Below are 14567 nucleotides of genomic sequence, written 5' to 3'. Positions count from 1 at the left end.
TCCAACTGCTTTCTACATCCACAAAGGAAACATGGGAGAAGAAAGCCCAAACTGGTAACATATAGTAGCTATCACTGTTAGCTCCCTGTATGATACTCTTATTGCACTATGAGTGCCTGTAAAGAGTGCTCCGCTGCCTGAAAATGTCAAGACTTGGATTAATCCTACCAGATTTCAGGCATTTGGAACTACTAATGGCAATGGAGATTGGCACCTCTAGTCTATCCAAAGCCTGAAATGCTCTGAGACAACTGTACAATTAACTTAAGAGTTATAGAGGACAACTACTATGGCCTTCCAAAGAAAGAATAAAGCATTCTTTGTTTTCCCTGGATGAGTGGCTAAATATTAAACTGGCTGAATCTGGCCTCTGAATGCATGATAAGGGCATGAGAACTGAATGTGAAAGAGACCTCGTACTTGAAATTCAGGCCAGGTATTTTGTCCTTGTGCCCATGTGAATTCCCGTGCAAACCAGTGCTTTGCCTGTTACCTTGAGCTCCCTGCTTCTTATGTTCATGTTTACTCTTGTATAAATTATAAGCACTTTGTGACAGGAACAATTATTTTTCATTAATATGGCCTCTGGCAAGCCTTATCACCACCAGTATCATGCTGCCAGTAACTAACAGCATTTCCAGCCTCAGCACTTCATGAACCACAAGATTTCAGACCCCGGTTCTCAGGCTGGTTGGCCTTGTGGACCTTTGTGGGCCCCTCAAGCACCAATGTGTGCCCTCCTCTGTCCGGAGAAGCAATGGGAGCTCTGTGCTAGCTGGGAAGTGACAACGGCACCTTCCTTCGCAGATGGGCTTGACAGCAGCGACTCCTTCCAGAAGCCTCTTGTGGGAAGAGATACACAAACCCCAGGAGCACAAGTCTGTGACCTCAAGTGCCCAGTCTGGTCCAACACATGTTATGCAATTTGTTGAAATCCTGTTGGCTTTGGAGTTAATAATTCACCTTTTGCTTTCCATTTCCAAACAAGGTCTTTATTTGCATGGCACAGGGTAGATTAATCACGTTATTTGCAACTGTTTTGAACTACTGTCACCCAGCCCATGTGGGGGTGAAACCATGGCCACTGCACCCATTTCTTAGGACAGCGGCAGAGGGCCGGCCAGACCTCTCCCCTGACACAAGTACCTTTCTTTGTGCCCAGCAGCACCTACAGAACCCCAGAAGGCGCGGAGGCCGGGCAGAGGAAGGCGCCGGAGGAGGCGAGGCTGGGCCTCGGGGCTCCCGGCAACTCGGCGGTTAACGGCAAGATGGCGCCGCGCCCGCTTCGCCCCCGCCCCCCGCGCCGGGCCCTCCCGCGGCGGCCGGGCCGCGCCGCGCCGCTGTCGCGCGGTGATGAGTCACCGGCCGGGGCGCGGCGCGGCGCGCGGCTCGGGGGCGGCGGGCGCGGAGCGGGCGGCGCTGAACATGGCCGGCGTTGCCGACGCCGCTGCCTCCGCCGCCGCGCCGGGCAGCGGCGAGGACGGGCGGCGCGGCGGCGCCCCGGAGCAGCAGGAGAGCGGCCGGGGGGAGCCCAAAACTCTCTGGGGGAGCCGCGAGCCGCGGCCGCCTGCCGCCGGCCCGGGGCAGCCGTCTCCGCAGCAGCGAACGGAGACGCTGGGCTTCTACGAGAGCGACCGGGGCAGGAAGAAGAAGCGGAGCCCCTCGGGTGAGGGGCGGCGGCGGGGCGGGAGGCCACCTCTCGGCAGGCCGGGGCGGGTGGAGGGCAGCGAGGGTCCCCGGGCTGGGTTGGCCCCCCACGGGAGACCGGGGTGGCCGTGGCGGCGTTACCCGGGGCGGGCGGCGCCTTCGGGGCGTGCCGCCAGCGCTGGCTCCTCACAACGCCGGCCAGGCCGGACCGCCTGAGCGGCCGGGGCCGGGGTGGGCGTCTGAGGTGGGGCTGAGGGCGCCGCGGCCGCCCGCCGGTGCAAACTTCAGCGAGCGACTTCAAAAAGTGCGCCGGGACCTCGCGGGCCTGGAGAGCGGCGTCGTGCCACCGCTCCGGTAGCGGGGGGGGGGGGGGGGGGAGCTTCCTCGGTGGCCCCGCTGCATCTTCTCTCCCTGCCCTTAAGTTTGGTCAGCGAACACGCCCGTGTCAGTGAAATAGAGCCCTCGGCGTGACTGGTTGGGCCCCTACTTTCCACGGGAGCGCGTTCAGGAAGGGGAACGAGGGCAGTGAGGTCCCTGTGCCCAGTCACGCGACATGTTCGGTGGTGATAGTCAGGGGGTTTTAAAAAACACGGGCATCATCCATCGAAGTGTTACACCCTGACGTTGAAACTCAGGTTGTTAGGATACCTGCAAGGAGTGACTGCAGCGAGCGTGTCGCACGGCGGCTTCTGACAGGAGCAGAGCGATTCAGCCCTGGGCCCTGTGTTTCCTGAGCCCCAGGGGCCGGGAGGTCGGCCCGGCTTGCTTCGCTTGGCTGCTGAAGTACGAGAGATGCTTCTCTGCCTTAGCCGTTCTTATTAGATACACGTAGCAGTGGGTACAATAGTCTTTGTCTCTGCTCTTGAAAGTATCAGTGCTGCCAGAGCCTTGAAGTTGTATGCAGATTGTTAGAAGTCTTTTAAACTAAGTGTAACTAGTTTACTGAGGCTTTCATAGGGAGAAATAAGGAAGAATGTCAGAGGCCTTTCCAATCAATCTACAGTTATATTTACACTTGAACTGATTATTTCAGGTGTCTGCGGAGTAATTTTTTGAAAATAGACCTGCCTTTTTTGTAAAAATTGTCACTCAGTGTGGCAAACCTGATTTAGTGTTGGTAGGGTTATAAATAACTTTATTAGTATCATACTCCTGAGTGGCTTGCTGAAAATCTGGAAAGTGCTCAAAGTGGTGTTCATATTTCCAGGCTTTCTGCCTCAGTGTTGGCTTGAATGTGATACTGCGGGTCTTATCAAATACAAAAAAGAAAAAATAGGAAGTAGGGTTTAACTTAAATCATCTGCCAACAGTTGACTGCTTTCCTTCTAAGTTTGGCAGGTACTGTGTCTGTTTCTGACATGGGTTATGTTATAGGACATGCAGCATCATTGACTGCAGTTCTGTGGTGTTGATGAAACTGATGTAATTTCCGTAGTTGTAAGAAATTGGCTTGATTGTAGTGTTATGAATTGCTTTGTGGTGAAAAAAAGAATGGTCAAGATACATACTGATGTACCTGAAAGACAGCTGAACAAATAACTTACAAAGTAAGGGAATTGTTATTTGTGTGTGCGTGGAGTTCCTATGTTCCAGCAATTGATTTAAAAATTTTAAATAGTTTAAAATCACTGGCACGCTCTGACTTTTCGGGAGAAGAAAACATTAGAACAGGCTTCTTGATAGAGCAACTGAAAGTTGTAATTCATCTAATAGTAGCAACATGTTAAATAGTAGATCGAAGTAGGTTTTTTTCACGATGGTAAAGGAGGAACAGTACTGTACACAGTATTGTTTTAGAGGAGAAGGAAATACTTTTTTTTTTTTTTAAATGTGCTGTTTTAGTCTTGATTGATTTGAGTGTTTATGGAAGAAGTGTGTATTTAGGATTGACGGGAGTGGAGTGTGTGCCTGAAATTGTTGCATTTAAGATTAAAGTTATGATTACATAACAATAGAAACTTAGTGAGGTGCACTGCATTTCGCATTTGCACAGATTTTCCTCTTCGTTTCTGGTTAATGGTTATCCTTTATGCAGCTCTGCATTGAAGTATAACTTAGGTAAATCATTATCTTTTTACCTTGAAGAAATTAGTGGCCCTTTATGCTTTGAAGATGCTTGTGCTTTTCTGTCCTGTGGTGGGGAGATAAATGAGGATACTTTAAGCTTTAAGAATATGCTATCTGAACAGTTTAAACATAGTCCACAGTCTAAAATTTTCTGGCTGCAGAGGAGGAAAATTTGAAGTAGGGAAAGGAATTTGAAGTAGGGATTACTGTTTACTTAGTTTTGAAATTAAATGGTGCTTTGATATCAGAATTAAGTTGTATTTCAAATGATTTATTACTCTCCTGCCTTGGTGTCTCATCCTGTTCTTTTGCTTACTGTGTTTTTCCTACAGGGTCAGCCACTTTCACAGCTGGCACAGAATTAGGGCTGATGATGGGTGGCAGTAAGTGCACAGAAAGGAGGTGGCTGAGTGACTGTTCTTCAGTGCATCCCCTGTCACTGAAGAGATTGTTTTGCAGTCACAGTCTGGAGCTTGTATATTGATCAACCTCAGTCATGAGGAGTGATTATCTTTTAATATCTAGACCATGAAAGTCTAGCCAGGTGGGGAAACTTAAAATCAATTGTTTCCAACAGCAGTCCAGTGAACCAGTTTGTGTGAGGTAAGGACGAGTGGGAACAAATAGTTCATTAGTTAGAATCATAGAATATCTCGACTTGGAAGGGATCTCCGAGTTACTCCTTGGTGGTTACCTGTGTGCTTATATTTACTTCGCAGGAAACTTCAGTTGTTTGAGATGCATTAAGTTAGAAAAGGCAGGTTATCTGAGGTGGAAGAAAATACACCTGGGCAGTTAACAGAATAGTTAATTTGTGTGTTTATGCCTAAGGTTATCTCTTTTTACTTTTCACTTCTTAAACAAGAAAGAATTAGGAAAAACAAAAGAATTACAAGTGATAGCGTTACAAAGGAAGACTTCAGAAAACGAATTTTCAAGAGATCTGAACAGTGATTTAGTGGTATGAACTTCTGCCTTATTTCACTGGAATGAACGTTGATTGAAACTTTACATGTAAATATTAGTTTTTTACTACTCATTAAACTACATGTTGGTTTTGTTTTAAAAATAAATACCTTTAAGGCCTACAGTGGCTTTGGCCTACTTATTAGAAGTGGATCAGTAATATATAAATCATCAAAATAACTATCCAAACAAACTTATACAGGGAAAATCTGTACTGATCACAGAGTTTAAAGCAAGTAATTATTTAAAGGATTTATTAAAAATACATAATTAACCAGCAGTCAGTGAATTACATAGCTGTGGTCCGTATCAGCAACATGATAAATAACAATACTAGACATACACAGAATGTTAATACACCACCACAAACTTCAGAATGCCTGTTTGTAATCCCCACAAGTTCTAATCGCATTCATTACACGTGCCCCCACCCAAGGCAGTGTAGGTTATAGGCACACCCTGCCTCTTCTGCTTCTTTCATGCTTCTGTTTGAGCTGATTCCTTCTTTGCTTTAAAACTCTAATTTTTCTGCTCTTCCAGCTAATGGCCTTATTCATCTTCAGTGCGATGAATATTGAGAAGCTGCTATCTCAGACAAGTTTTGGGTGAACTCTTCTGTGTAGCATCTATACTTGCATTCCTCTGTTAACAGCTGTTACCTAGGCTGTTTTACTAAGTGTTATGCAGCCTCTTCGTCCCCCAAAAAATGTGGAGCATCATACCTTGCAAGGTCTACCCCCAGCTCCCCAGTAGTTACTAAACTCTTGAATTTACTGTTTGTGAGCATGATCTTGTGTCATGATAAATGGTCTGTAGCTTTTCACCTGTCTAGATACATGATTTCTATCTGTATTCTAGCATGAACACTGAGAGTTTCTATTTTTAAATGCCAATAATAACCAGAAATGCTGAACTTTATTGTAGTGTTCTGTCACTTCTGAAGTGTTACAAGGAGGTGGTAATGTCAGACTTTGTCAGTGAGTGTGGAAGCTTAAGCTCAACCTCCTTGTGCTGACAGCCTGAATTTTCATAATTATAATTTCATATTTTATTTCCATTTGCAAGACTACTCTGCCCAACGTCTTTTTTAGAAGCCTTATGAGTTGACTAAACATAGGTCGGTCAGCTTTCAGCTTATTTAAAGCCATTAAAATGCAGAAGACCTGTACATACGTGATGGCTTTTTGGTCCTGACAGACTTCTGTCCAATCATGAAATGATCTGCATGCTTATACTGTTAGTGCACTGAATCACTTGGGATCGTGTATCCATGAACGTTTTGATCTTGCAGAAAGTTGTTTGTTAAAAAACAATTTGCTACTGTTGCTGAGGGAGAAAATAGCTTTTAAGAAGTCTAAAATAGAACTTAGTAAATTTAGGAGGACTGTCAGTACATTAAGGATTAGATCCACTCAGCATATTGCATTCGGTGTAGGTGCTTTGAGTAGTGTTTTGGAGAATTGATGTCTGTTGAAAATGGTTGGCTGGGCAAAGTAGCTTCTTTTGTTTGTTGGGAGGCAACAGGGGAATGGGAGAGCACAGGTCTTGCTTCTTATATAGCTCCTTTCATACCAAGTTGTTTGACATTCTGGTTATGATCAGCAGAAACCTTCTGGGTTAGATGTGATGTAAATGAAACATGTAGCAAGTAACAAAAGCATAGCAGTCTTCTCACCCTTTGGAGGTCATGCCTGAAGTGTCTTCTGCTTATGTGTGTTCCTGAATGTAGATATTTCGTTGCTGAGATTCATCAGTGCTGAGCTAACAAGAGGTTACTTCCTCGAACACAATGAAGCAAAATACACAGAGCGGAGAGAGAGAGTATACACATGCCTGCGGATACCAAAAGAACTGGAAAAGGTGAAGTATACTTTAAGATTTGTTTTAATTTAGAAATGCCACAGATTTCATCAAATTATTTCAAGAAATATTTATTTTTAAAAAGTTATGCTACTAAAAAAAAGATTTAAACATCTATAATGATTAACTTTTAGTGTTAATGACTTAAACATTTATGTTTGGGGGGGTTTTTTGCCTGTTTTTGCTTGTTGCTGCTGGCAACTCATTAGACTAACTTTCAAGTCCAGATGATGAAAAATTAATTCCAATATAAGGATGTCACCAATCCTTAAAGAAATAGTGAAGCAAAAGAAAACTTTTTACAGCATAATGTAATTTTCCATTAAAAAAAAAAAAAAGTTTTAAAGATTTTCCCAGTCTGAAATGTTTTGAGGGTGTGAAGATTTCAGTCTTGTAAAAATACAGTGGTGGGTGACTTTCTGTCTAAGGTTTTTGACTTAATTGTCATAGCCTTCTATTTTGCTTCTTGCCACTGTTTACCACATCTTCCCTCTCTATCCCAGTGGTATGGCCTTTCCTGAGGCATTCTTGCCACCTCCTTTATGTCAGTTTAGATATAATTCTGGCACTGCAGTGAGTCAACTCCAGTGCTGTAATGTAGAAGAGTTTCATTCTGGCTTAACCGTTTTGATTTGGGAGGCAGCGGGAATATGATCAAGGATGATGAGTAAGGAAACGTTGGTAATAAGGTTTGGCAAGGCCACAATATAAGGATAACATTAAAAGTATGCTGCTAAAATTCTCAAAATCCCTAAGGATGAAGTTACGTTGTAGGGCTAAATCAATTTAACTCTAACTTTTATTGAAGGAAAAGCCTTGTTTCACTGTTCCTCCCACTTCAGTCTCCCGTCTTATGCATTTTGCCTGTCTTGCATGAGCTGTGGTGCTTGTTGAACCATTCTAAGCGTTAAATCAGCTATAATTTAGCAGTGAATGTTTCACTTTTCTTGCTCTGTTTGTTCTTTGCTAGGATAGTGAGCTGAATTGCTTAGCCAGTATTCTTCAGAATCCAGAGCCTACCTTCCAGGGTGGAAGGGGAGCTGTATAGCTTGCGGTAAGGGTAGAAAGGTGAGCAATGGAGGAGGGAAGGAGAGAGAGTAGGTTTCCCTTTGTTATCAGCACAGAGGTTCCCCCTTCACTATTGTTAAATTCATCCTTGGACCATGATGAGACCTGGTTTTACAAAACTAAATTCCCAGTCAGTTTCTGCAGAAAATCACTGAATGAATGAGATTGGGATGGACCTCTGGAGATGATGTAGTCCAAGCCCTTGCTTAAAGCTGTGTCACTTACAACAGGTTGCTCAGAACCAGGTCCATTTGGGCTTTGAACATCTCCAGGGATGGTGTCTTCACATACTCACTGTTTACTCATTCCACTTTATGGTGGAGTATCCCAGTTACAGTAGAGTCTCAGCTGAACAACATAGCAGTTCTAAATCATCTCCGTTGTAATTATATAGAATATTATGTGCTGTTTCCAAGCCACAGAAGTTACTCTGAAAGATCATCACTGTAGATTTGCAATAAAACTTTCAGTGTGTAACAAGTGAAGGCCAGCAGTTTTTTATGAATAAAGTTGATGCTGTAAGTGGTGAAATTGGTGGGTTTTGCATGGTAAATCAAACTTCAGTCTGTACTCTGAAAGAATGAAACTAAGTAAAAAGCAGGTAGGTTTAAAAAGTGGTAGTTACCTTTTTACAGAGAGATTACGAAATAACTTTGTTGGTTCTTTTCTTGGCCTTAGTCCAGGTTAGTATCAATATCAAATTAAATCATTGAAAAAGTATGATGACAAGCATCTAGAAAGCAAACCAAATAGCGTACAAATCATCACCTATTGCAGGAATCACTTCACTGTGTGATTCAAAAAGCTGCTTAATTGAAATAAAGCGTGTGAGACACTAGGAAAGGAAGAGAAGAATTTTCTTAATGGCTTGTATTGTTTACTACCTAATAGTATAATTGCAGACTAGGATTGAAAATCCATAATCAGGCAGAGTGGGAATAAACTGAAGTAAATTTATCAAAGCCTAATATCAGGAGATAGTCTTTAACATGCACTTATTACATGTACATAATTTTGGAGTGTGATGTGATGTTAAAAGGGTAGTATTTTTGCTGTTGTTCTGAATACCCCGGTTTTATTCAGAGGCTCTAGATAATTCATAATATAAATCCTACTTCCGCTCAAGCTTTTTGTGCACTTTCAGGGGAAGCTCTTCATTGTAATAGGTTATTTATACTAGATGAAAAGGTAGTCCCTATTCCTGCTGTCTTAAGGGAACACTTGTTATTTGATCTCAAAATTAAACTTTGTGCTTTTTTGCTGAAGTATAGTTACGATGATGGAAAAGCTCTGTGAGCTTTTCTGTTAACTCAGTATCAGGAATTTAGCAGCAAAATAATGTTTACAGAAATGAGTGAAAGGTTCAGTGCTGATTATATTTCATATAAGTGTGCAAATGCAATGTAGTAAAAAAATTAGGAAAATTAGGATATTAAACAATAATTGCAAATGTTAACATAAGCTTACAGAATGTGAAAAACCATGATTACACTGAGGCAGAAAAGTCTGTCTCATTCAAAAAGAAAATGCAGAGTTGTTTTCTAGATTATGAAGGTGCCTTCGAAGAGTACAGGGACAAAATGACAGACTGTCTTTCTATTTTGCTTGAGTTAAGGAGTTGTTTTGGGTTTTTTTAAAAAAAAGGAAGATATATGTTCAGATCCATTCATCCTCAGTGCTTGGGTATTCAGCACCTGGTTTAAAAGTTAGCAAAGAATTAGGTAACTTACTGTCATATTAAAATGCAAGGCATAAATTAATCCAGTATTTGTAACACTTCTCATAATTTTGAATGACAGCTCTCTGCTGAAATTTTAGAAAATGGTGCTAGAGGTGAGTGAGGTGAATTGGGGAAGAGATCTTAATGTTGTGATGGTATTGAAGTACAGACTGCAGAATTGGTAGAACAATAGGATTATAAGAAAAAGCAACAGCTCGGAGATGATAGCAGTACTCATATGCCTGAGTCATCTTGTGTGGCTTGCACAGATGTACTAGAGTGTACTCTGTAGGATTGCTTTCAAAGTTACAGGGATACATGAGGAGTAAGAGTGAGAGAAAGGTATCTATAGCTGATATTAGCTCATTGGACAATGAACTGGCAGTTGTGCAGGCTGTCAAAGTATTTTGAAAGGCAAAGAGATAGTGGGAGATGAAAGTAATTTACTTGTGCTTTGGTTTACTTTTCCTTCCCCTAAACCTGTGTCTTCCTTTCCCATCAGCAATACATACAACTTTCACTTATAAATCTGTCATGGATATCTAGGCCTGATTAGATGTTGCTCGTCTTAACTGTGTAGCCAGTTAAGCTTGTCTTTTTAAGTTATTTTCCTTGCAGGAAAAAACACTGACTTCTCATCTGACAGAAACATAAAAGCATAAGGGGAGAGTCCCATTCAAGTAAATCTTAGATACAGTCAAAATGCAGATAAAGATGGAATGTCATATGTTGAGAATCTAGTATATAAAAGCTTTCTAATTGCGGAGTTTAGGTGTCTCTTAGTTATTACAGAGTTGCTTGGCTTGTGTCTGTAATGAAACGCCTTTAACTGTTTCTGTAAATTAAGGAAAAAGCATTCAAACTGAAGGCAACTGCAAGTTTACCTCTTCATATTTTATATTCTTTGTATGAAAAAGGTGGATATTCTCTGAAGGAGAACTACCACAGCTGTACTTAGCTGTGCAATAGAAAAATAAGGTAAAGAATTTGGGAGGGGAATAAAGGCCTATATAAAAAGGAGGTAGGCAAAAATATGTGTGCATGTGTACACAGCTCTGTGTTTGTTTCTAAGGTTAAAAACATTAACTTTTGTAACCTTAGAGGAAAGTCACCACTGGAAAATGACCTAGAGTTATATCCAAGTGTAATTCATGTATTCAATAAAGACTGAGTTCGGTGAGCCATGGAAGTCTGCAAAAGCCTTTGCTGCTTGGAGCTTGTGGTGCAGAATTTTTGCTGAATAGTCTTCCAAGTACATACTATGTTGTTTTTCTTACAGTTCAGCTGATTGAACAAGAATATTGTGCTTACTTGGTTAATTAGTCTTATGTAAATGTATTTTTCATAAAATAATTCTTTATAAACTTTTTGTAACCCTTTATAAACTACTAACATAACTTCTGTTTTATTTTTGTAATTTAGTTGATGTTTTTTGGAATCTTCTCATGCCTGGATGCTTTTCTGTATGTATTCACCCTGCTTCCTTTGAGAGTTTTTCTGGCAGTGTTCCGGTTCATCACTTTGCCTTGCTATGGCTTACGGTAAGTTGATTGAAGAGAAAGGTGTTCATACCCTTAAGTAACGTTTTTCTATTTATGTGTGTGTGTAATTTTATGGCCTCTCAGTGCCATTTGAACTACTACTGACTTCTTTCACTGTAAAATTGAAGTTTTGGTCTAAACTAGTCAAAGCAAAGGTGTGTGGGGGACTTTTAAGCTTTGCCACCAGTCGCTAACTGTCATCATTGTTTCCTTCAGACACAGCAGTTTGATAACAGCACCACTTAGGCATAATCAGGTTAGTAAAGGACAGAGATGTAGTTTTGTTCTTTTAAGTAACATCTATTTGAATGGTGTTTTAAGATTTTAGACTTGAGTTAATGACTTGCCTCATGTCTTTTGAGACTCTTTGATATTGAAACAAAAGTTTGATTATTTTTTTTACAACAAAAATTTTCCTTATTTCCGTGGTGAACTTTGCCCAAAGGATCCCTGTATAAAATGTGTTACTTTCTTCCCTTCAAAGAATCTTAGAGAGTTATTGAATGGTATTAACTAATCAGAATAATATTAAGACATTTTAGATCTTAACCCCTTCCTTTTATATTCAGATCAATACTAAGAAGAAGTTGCTAATACATAGGATCTTTGGTTTGCCTTTCTGGCATAGACATCAAAAACTGAATAGAATTAATTTCCTTCGTAAAAGTTGATGCTTCACAGTAAAGCTGATTGTGCAAGCCTTAACTGTAGCCTAAAAGAAAAGGAGTATTTGTATTTATGTTGTAATTTTTCATTGAATAAATCTTCAGGGTTTTCATTCTGGATTTCCCCAAATGAAGTTGATTTATGGTAGCTGACTTCTTTTGAGTTGCTTGCATTTGCATTATTCACAACCTTTATATGTGAAGTGCTTTTAGATGCATAGTTTGGAATGTATGTTCTGATTAGAACAAATGCTAGTACAGTTGCATAAAAAATAATATTTTGAAGTATAGTCTTAAGTTGAAATGTTTCTTTTTTGATGCTTAACATAGGCACTAGGTGGCAGTCTTTAATATTTTATTGTGCTGTTAATTTTGAGCTGAATCTTAGACTTCCATTATGTTGATAGTTTTCCTAGCTGTGTAAAAACTGACATCTATTTAGTTTTAGCCTGACGACAAGTCAAATTATGTGCCTATTTGTAAATATCTGTACAGATGCTGTTGCTAAAATATTAAAATTCAAGTAAATGTAATGGCTTTTAGCCTATCATTTGGATCTTACTACTTTTTTCTGTTTAAAAGTGTTCTTCATTGTTTATAAACTCAGCTTTACTTTTGACAAGTATTCTGCTCTTCTGAAATTATGATGAAAAATTTGAAAGACCATTTTCTGGTTTTGGGTATTGCTCAGTATACTGAGGAAAGTGACATTCTAGCATATACATTCACACGTGTGTGTGTGTATATATGTACACACACCTGCAATGTTAAAACTTGGTCTGCTTGCTTGACAGTATTTGTAGTGTGTGAGGCAGGGCAGGAATCCAGTTTAATGTATTCAACTTGGCCATGTTAACTTTAAAGTGTTATCAGGTAAGATGCAGTGAAACTGAGATTATCTTGATTGAAGAAAGGCTTTGTTTTTGTAACAACTCCTGAAGCAATTTCTTTTGTTACAGTTTCCTAAAATGTTCATGGAATTTATTTCCCTAGAATCTCTTCATTTGTTCACTACTTGAGGCTTTGTCTGATTCATTAATGGTTTAAAGTCGGTGGCTTTTTACAGAAAGATTCACAATTTATAGTATGTAATGGAACTTTTTCACATGTAATGATTCCTATTTCCAAATATTCAGAGCCTGCACTTTGATTTTTGTTTTTTTGTTGTTGTTGTTTTTCTAGTTACACTGATTTGATTTGTTATGGCAAAAAAAGATACACAATTTTCTTCTAGCTCAGGAAGTATTTTTTATGTATTTGTAACAAAATAGTGTTCAATAGGTAAAACACATCTGTAATTACAAAAGGTACTTACAAAGCAGGTGGCTATTTACTTGGAGCTCGATCTTCCTCACAAATGTCAAGTAAGTGTTGAGAGACATAACTAGTTGTTATTTGAACCTGCCACATCATATTCCATTCTGTGTAGTAAATAAAAGTGCTCCTCCCTTCATCTTTTTTCTCAACGTTTCAGTGAAGTGATTGAACAGTGAGTGTTCCCGTCTCCCTTGCAGTTTACTTTTCAGTTCATTTATTTTCTCATAACTTTCTGCTCTTATCAGTATAGAAAAAAATTATATTTACCCACTAGTACTTTAAAACAGTAAACCCACGTTCTGTGTAAGATGAACTAATTCCTGTCTGTGATATTGTGTGCAGTGCTTAAATGTAGAGGGAGTGCTTTATAGCCTCTTTCACATGTTTTAATATTCTGTTTTACAGAGCTCTGAGAGGGAACAGAGAGTAATGTATCTTAAAGAAATTTGTTTCTTTTTTCTGCCTAGACAGTGTAAGTGCTTCAGTCTGACTGCTAAGTCGTCATTCTTCATCAAATGATCTTTCTTTTTGAGTAAATTTAGTTCTGTGTATTTGTCAGAGCTATATTGGTGTTAACGTAGCTATTTTAGAAAGACACTCTTAAAACTTCGGAAACTCCAGTCAGAAGAATCCAAGATTCTGACATTAAGTAAACTAAACTGCTGGTTAAATTGCTGTGGTCAAACTGGCAGAGGCTGAATCATCAGATTGTGGTAGTTTTGGCAAGTGCCACTTCATTACTGCTATGCTCTGTAAATAGCAGGATGCTCTTAAAAAAAATTAAGAAACACTTTACAAAATTAATTTAGATCTTGTGAAATTACAAAAAAATCAGCTCTGCTGTATTTTCTTCCAAGTCATGGAAAGCTTGGAAAGTCATAGAAAGAAGTTTCCTAAATGACCCTTGTAAACTACTCTCATTTTATTAAAATAAAAGCGCATACTTTGCTGGACCAGCAAAACTAAGGTAGAGAGAAGTGGACCTGGTGCAGTTGTCTTCAGAATTAGTCCTTGATGATAGGTTCCTAAAGCTAATTACCTGTGGCTGAAAGGGTACGGTTTCCTTTTACAATTCAGACACTTTTTTTTATTAATACCTCAGACCTAGAGATTCTGGGCAGATTAATATCTCTGCTTGTTTTGAAACACTTTTATAGAGCTAACTTTGTTTTTCTTGAAAATATGTTGCACACCAATAAAAGCTCTTGTGGTAATGTGGAAAAGCTCTTCTGTTATTTGAAAAACATCATGATACAAAAGCTAAAATGGTATGTTAGTGAAACTCTGATGGGACTCCCAATTTAATTACATTTAAAGGCATTTTATGTCTTGTCCACAGAGCAAGTAAGGACTTGTTATGGAAAGTGAGACTTTTTTTTTCCTCCAAATTCTAGTTTTCTCAAGAAGATACAGAAGTAAATGATGAGTTTTCTTACATGTGAAGATAGATTGACAAGATCTTTACATTTCTTCCATGTGTAAATAGATATAAATTATAAATATGTTCTGTGTTTTTCTTTTACTCTGCTCTCTTCTCCCTGAAATAAGTGAACTCAGGTCCTGTCAGCAATAACATCATTAACTTCAGTTGTATTGTATGTACCTCGTAAAATTTGCATTGCCCTCCAGTGAAATCATAGATTCATGCTTTTCAGTAGAAAATAAATAGAACAGCATTACTTCAAGAAAGAAACTGTAGAAAGAAAGCATCTCAGG

At 39.8% G+C, this 14567-nt stretch overlaps 1 protein-coding gene across 3 annotated transcripts in view; it reads left to right on the top strand.

The window, feature by feature from the left end:
- The first annotated feature begins 1380 nt into the window (after positions 1–1380).
- Positions 1381–14567, top strand: part of TAPT1 (transmembrane anterior posterior transformation 1) — a 50994-nt gene continuing 37807 nt past the window's right edge. Inside the window, exons 1-3 of one of the 3 annotated variants that reach the window (XM_074904559.1) lie at positions 1381–1666; positions 6410–6540; positions 10751–10869. In XM_074904559.1, the coding sequence (XP_074760660.1) occupies positions 1426–1666; positions 6410–6540; positions 10751–10869 (491 nt within the window). In that variant the 5' untranslated portion in view covers positions 1381–1425. Of the gene's footprint in view, positions 1667–6409; positions 6541–10750; positions 10870–14567 lie in introns of those variants that run through there. The other 2 variants (XM_074904560.1, XM_074904562.1) reach the window with 2 other exon arrangements.

Source organism: Athene noctua, chromosome 4 (assembly GCF_965140245.1).
Source record: "Athene noctua chromosome 4, bAthNoc1.hap1.1, whole genome shotgun sequence".
NCBI classification, from domain to species: Eukaryota; Metazoa; Chordata; class Aves; order Strigiformes; family Strigidae; genus Athene; species Athene noctua.
This window is presented reverse-complemented; position numbering and strand designations above follow the sequence as displayed.